This window comes from Achroia grisella, unplaced genomic scaffold (genome assembly GCF_030625045.1).
Source record: "Achroia grisella isolate CSIRO2021 unplaced genomic scaffold, CSIRO_AGI_Agris_v1 utg544, whole genome shotgun sequence".
Classification (NCBI taxonomy): Eukaryota; Metazoa; Arthropoda; class Insecta; order Lepidoptera; family Pyralidae; genus Achroia; species Achroia grisella.
The window spans coordinates 189554-196353 of record NW_026712929.1 but is presented as its reverse complement, the minus strand read 5'-3'; the positions used below and the strand labels follow the sequence as shown (position 1 = coordinate 196353).

The 6800-nt window shown below is 33.1% G+C and overlaps 1 protein-coding gene across 1 annotated transcript; it reads right to left on the bottom strand.

The window, feature by feature from the left end:
• Window positions 1–4005: 4005 nt before the first annotated feature.
• Window positions 4006–6456, bottom strand: LOC131847939 (uncharacterized). Its single transcript, XM_059197667.1, has one exon. It carries the CDS (start codon window positions 5991–5993, stop codon window positions 4122–4124), a length of 1872 nt encoding a protein of 623 aa, XP_059053650.1. The 5' UTR covers window positions 5994–6456; the 3' UTR covers window positions 4006–4121.
• Between the last annotated feature and the right edge of the window lie 344 nt (window positions 6457–6800).

Sequence of the window (6800 nt, the reverse complement as noted above, 5' to 3'; positions counted from 1 at the left end):
TGTAATCTACATCTATAATAGTTTTAATTTAAGCCATCTATGCTAATTATTTCTTTCAAGAAATAATACGAATCGTCGTTCGTTCGAGGTTCTCACTTTTGTTTCCCACAACTATCCAAAGTAAGCCTTGCACCTTTCCAACTCCACTAATAATAATTAGCTTGCATTCCAAAAAAAAGTGCCATGAATAAGATAAATTTACATACTCTGTATATATTATTTAAACTATCGTTAGCTAATTGAATTAATATTGTCATGAAATTAATAAATATACATAATTACTCAGAAACTAAAACTTCTTTAAAAGAGTTATCAGAGTCAGACTCTCATCTCGTAATATCGTTTATTAATTTTGAAATTTCATTATAGATTTAATGATAGTAATAAATAAATTAAGTACAGCCATAAAAGAAATAAACACGTAAGTGTATAAGTTTTATATTAATAAACTCCGAGAGTTCTCAAGTTAGTTTCAAAACGTTGGTACTTGAAAACAGAGGTATATTCAATTTTACCTAACAAGTTTCCCTCTTCTAATTATTTCTGTCATGCATTCGTGTATTTATAATATAAATCATCTAATGAAAAATAAAATTCGTATTCCTCTTTAGTTTATTTAATAACTAACAATACGAACAGGCTTCGCATTGTTTTTATATTTGCATTCGGATGCATGACAAATCTTTGAATTTGTCGGTTTGTTCTATGCGTGTAGATACATATATTATTCATATAAAAATTCTTCCTGAGTCACTCTATCTATTACTAAAAATTGCAATAAAATCCGTTGCGTAGATTAACAGCGGAAGTGACTTCGTTTTAAATCATGTAAAGATTTTCAAAGATAATATACCCAATTGAAAAATATTACTAGTTCCCTGAATATCATTCAATCTTTTTTTTATCGTATTGTTATATAATAAAGTATTTATTTTAGTGGTTCCATTTTTAACTGTATGTGTTCAATAGTGTTTATTCCTTTGTCCAATATAAAAAGAAAATAATCTTTCTGTTAGCACTGCATCTGTTTCATTGTTTTTTTTTTATTAAATAATCAGTATGGATTCAAAAGGATTGTTGGTAATCAAAACTTGTAACCCACTTGTAACTAGTTATGTGAGGTTGACGTCTACTCAATCTCCCTGGAAACCTTCCGAGTGAATGGTGCATTCTAATTCCAATCCACTGTATATTTAATAAAAAAAAAAAACAATAAAATGAAAGCGATAACATAAATGTTATTTTCTTGAGATACATGCTATGTATGATATCATGCAACGCCAGCGAATACTGTTAGTGCATTAGACAAGTGCAGCATACCTAAAATATACGGAATTATACAGTTCAAATACATACATATTTCGTCCTACGACTCCTACGTATTAAAAAGTTAATAAATCATGCAATAGGTTTGATATAATTTAAAAGCAATTTTCAATAAACTGGGAAAAGTTGTGTAGCAGTTTAAAATACATTGTTTGATTGTTCGGCTGAATCTGAAAGGGAAGTTGCTGTAAGTTGTGCCTAAAAGGCAAGTTACTGTAAGCCGACATGGTAACATTGTTTAGAGAATTTGAGTCTCGATATATTGATTTTGTACAAAACTATCCGCTGATTGGTTTTATCAATACCAAACGGTACACTGTCGATATTTTTGGCTTTGTTGTAACTTGAACTTAATCTCGTATGTTACGTATTTTAAATCAGGCCATTACATAACTGTTTGTAATGTATATCGAGAAAAATATTACTAATTTTTTTTTTTAATTTATTATGAATTTTTTAAAATTTAAATCTCAATAGATAATATTTTTATTAAGGTAATTGGGCTATTACCAGGTGTTAAGAACCTGTAGTCATGCGACCTTCTAAAATCTATTGTGCTCGCTTTGTTTACAGTTCGCTACTTACGCCTGTCAGGGACAGGTAGCTGCTACTAACTTAAATAAGTATAATTTAAATTTTCTGTAAAAGGCAATCCAATACGAGGACTAAAATATGTTTAATTATAGTATAGTATACTCTGAAGAATTCAGACAACGTCATCTAATCCCAAACTAATCAAAGTTTGTGTTATAGGTACTAGACAACTGATATACATAATTTTTTTTTTTGTAAATATATAAATAATGTACATAGAAAACATCCAAACTGCTCAACAATACAAACACTCATACTCACGAATACAAAAATTTGCACCGTGCAAGGAAGCAAACCCGCAATCATGAGAAGTAAAACGCTGTGCTAAACCGCTAGATTACAGAGGCCGTCAATTAACAATTTAAACTCATTGTAATGATGGATACCGTTCTTTAATTTTGACATTTACATAATTGAATAATCTATAAGATTTGATTTTAATAATTTATAAAATCTGATATTATATTCTTGATATGGATACCTATACGTTTACGTACCTAGTGTGCAAAATGCACATTAATATTAATAAATTTGATTATCAAACATAATTTATTCATTGTATGTAACATATAGTTATGATTGAAATAACTGACAAAATTAATATTGTGCCTATTGCCTGAAATTAGTACCTATTGAATTCTACTTTCGATATTAACTTTGAAAAGATTTATATTTAAGAAATTCATGTCCTACCTACCAGCTAATGGATATAGATACTAAGAGATATGTCATTTGCATTTATACGTAAATATATACATAAATGTAGTATTTCCAAAATCAATATTGGTTAATGGGATCTTAACAATTTGAACTTTCAAGAAAATAATCCACCTTCTACAGTTGATTTACAACGGCATGGTTCAACGAGACCAACCCCTACACCGGGAGTCCCTCAAAAGTTCAACAAATGACATTTATACGAGGATGACACTATTATGACAGTAGATTATTCAAACCTTTATTGTTCCATAAAAGGGTCGCAGTACACCATTTCGTAGCTGATTGGTAGGACCATAGGACCAACCGTAGAGCTGATTCCGGACTATATATTCAACCCACGACTTCAAACCGCAACAAGTAGGATTCACACTTATAAGTGATATAATAATAACGTATTATATCTTAAATAAAAATACATATAGTATAAAATAAAAAAAAAGTATAATTGATGTTTTTATTTCAACCCACTGCACTTTATGGAGAATTTCACGACAAAAGTAAATTAACGGCATTAGGTTTTATAACATACTATCTACTCACCCCGGCTACGCATGGGTGTATATGTGCATTATATATATATATCAATCTTGCTTTAGAATCACTGTATCTATTAAAAAATCCGCTTCAAAATCCGTTGCGTAGTTTTAAAGACTTAAGCATACATAGGGACGGACATACAGCGACAGCGACTTCGTTTTGTACTATGTAATGATGATAATAATAAAACAATAGTGCTATATTCTATTTAAAGATGGCAACTATTTAATATAAAACAGCCTAACCCTATTTTAATTAACTAGTGGCAATCTTATGCAATGTGACTATTTGGTCGTACTCATGTTGCATTACTCTGCAGTACATTTACCAGACTTTAATAGGTAGGTACTTTAATAGTCTATGGTACAGCTAGAGGCTATCACTTATAGTAGTCAAATATCAACTTTGTAATTTGTCTCGATAAATATCTTTCATATTACTTGAATTTCGCAGTCTGCCAATGCCGTCAGGATAATTTTCTTATGTAGGGGAGACCGGGTACAAAAGTAACATTTTGCACTTTTACCTTGGTTTCTAGTTAGGTGTAATTATTTTAATAAAATTAATATAGTCATAAATAAATTCCGTTTATATTCTTTACATTAGTCTCTTGATTTATCATTTTATTGTGTATTTTATATGAATCACAGAGACTTCAAAAAAATTCGTCAGTTGTTACTTCCGACCACGTAGGCAGGCCGAAAGTAACACGTTGTGGGTCGAAAGTAACTGGACAAAGGGGTTTGTAATGAATGTAATATACATATTAAATCGATAAATTATTTATTAGTAGACTTTGTATTAATAACACAGGTAAACATTTACACTTTAAATGCTCAAAAATGTTTCAAGAAAACAAAACAAATTATTCTTACTTTAAGTAATGAGATCAATTATTATATAGTAATATTTTTTTTATAAACAGACTAATTAGCATTAGTTTTTTAGTCAGACTCACAATTATGGCACACATAATTTGCATCATCGTTGACGCATTCAACATGTGACCACATTTTACATTGGGTACATTGTATCCACTGCTCATTTCGTTTACTGTTGCTAAAAGTTTCTAAACAAACGAGACAGAAGCAATCTTCGTCGTCAGATTTATTTTCCTTGTCTTTAGCTTCGTTCTTTGTCTTTTTTCCTTTTCCCTTCCCTTTCGTAGATGTCATCTTCCTCTTGCCATTTCCAGTATGTGGTTGTAAAACCATTTTCTTGGCTTTATTTCTTTGTTGGTATTCTTCTTCAATTGCGTTTTTTTCGGGCGTATCCGTCAATATTGCTGTCTTACGTTTTTTACGTCCTTTATTTGTTGTAGTTCTCGGACCCGCTTGTGGTAAAGGTCTAAGATCTTTAGGAGTGAAATCAAATGGTTGAGAAGAATTTGCTTGTTGTAGCCCGCTAGGTCCTGGTACTGGCGAGTTGGATCTTTGAGAGATATCATCGCTAATTGTACGCTGGACAGTCCGGTCACTCGATGGTGGAATATTATCTACTAGAGTATCTGGATCAACTTGAATGGAGGATATTGCGTCAAAATTGGTCAACTGATCATTTGGTGGAATTTCATTGTTAACTTGTAAAGGCCGGTCAGTGACAGATGATGGTGCATAATCGACAGCAGTAAAAACGTTCCTGTTAAATGGACTTATACCGGTACAGGCAAATCCAGCAATTGCATTTCGATCAGTGACAGAAAGAGGAAATGCTTCATTAACAATCCCAGGAATGTAATGGATAGTCATTGTCTGCCCAGGATGATTTCGCATCCAGTTGTCTGTAGCAGTGTTTATCATTTTTTTGAATGGTCCAAATATTGCTCTATCTAAAGGCTGTAGTTTGTGCGTGCAATGGGGTGGAAACGACAGCAGTACTATTCCATTCTTTTTACAAAAATCTAGAGCTTGGATAGATATATGTGATGCATGGTTGTCGAGCAGTAACAAGCATTTTTGATCTACTGTCGGCTTGACTTGTTTTTTGAAGTGTTCTAGAAATAGTAAAAATTCTGCTTCCTGCATCCATCCACTAGCATTGCCAGCTCCGGCACAACCAACAGGACCTTCACGTATCATGTGGTCTTGGTATCGCTTCAATGGGAATACAAAAAAAGGAGGTATGTGTCCTCCTTGAGCATTAATCGCTACAGCAACAGTTACTAATCTCCCACGTTCTGCTGAGGTTACTGCGCCTACTTGTTTAACTCCTTTTTGAGCTACAATTTTACTAGGTTTTTGGACAGTGGTCACCCCTGTCTCATCCATATTCCAGATATCGTTTGGCTCAAATTTATACCTATCCATTACATTAGCAAGGTTATCATAAAACTTACTCACGTTATGTTCATTGAAACTGGAGGCCCGCGACAGGCTTGTTGCTTGCGGACATCTCAAAGAGAGGCTCGGATGTCGCTTTAAAAAACCCGCCAACCATTCCTTACCAGCCATTTGTGTATCGTGCCACTTTTCAGGAAATGATTTTCCGTTTTTTATCGCCAACTCATATGCCAATTTTCGTACTTCAGGTGGAGACAACCCAAAGTAAACTCCAGAGCATTCGATCAAATAGTCCTGAAGACATTTTTCCTCATCAATATTAAACACACGGTTGACGCAACGGTAGCCCACAATTGCGCTAGTATTTCCTGCTTTTATCTTTTTTATATATCTGTATAAAGTTACATGACAAACATTATATTTTTTTGCCAGGGATCTAATTTTTGTACCATCTTTGGCATGTTCTTCAGCTGCTTTTCGGTACACTTCCATGTCAGTAGTTCCTCGTGTGGTAGTCCTTATGCGTTGTCGCGGCATTCTGTAGAAAAAAATACACACATAACAGTTTTAAATAAATCAATCAATACGGGGACAAAAGTAACATGTTACTTGTGTACCCATAGGGCTATGTTACTTTTGTACCCGACCATATTTTTGTTGAAACATGAAAGATAACCTTAAAAGGGAACGTGATAGATAAAAACGAATGAAAACAGTGTGTAATCAATCTAATCAAGAATTAATATGCACATGTTCATATTGGTATCATCCTTTTCAGACTACGAAAACATTAAATAAGAAAACGTTAAAAAACTTACTTTTGATTTGTGAAATCACGTAGCGTCCTCTCACACAACCTAAAAGCGCGTGGCGCGCGCGGCGACTGAATGTAAGCGGGGGGGGCGCAGTCAGCAAACACCTTACGGTAGCGAAGTGGCGTATGGCTATTGGAGAAACCTACAGACCATTTGTTACTTTCGACCTACCGTTACTTTTGTACCCGGTCTCCCCTATTATAATTACAATATTTAAAAAAAATATCATTTTTTTCGAAAGAATATCTCTCACACCACACGGAACTCCAAAACGTAAGGCTTTCGATGATTCTTTTTTCAATCGATATGGTTTTATGTATTAAAAAAATAACCATACGACCAAAAATCATACGGTTAAAAAAATACCAACAAATAATTAATACGATACAACAATCGAATTATGACCCCATTGGCCGACGACAGATACAAAAGTGCGCATAATTCAAAATTTTAAATGATTTTTAAGTGTGCCTTCAAATATGTCATGTGAAGTATTTAGTATAGAAATGACAAATTCATGTTATATTTA

Bases quoted from the DNA above. Each gene is read 5' to 3' on its own strand.
- LOC131847939 (XM_059197667.1), bottom strand. From the start codon at position 5,993: ATGCCGCGACAACGCATAAGGACTACCACACGAGGAACTACTGACATG.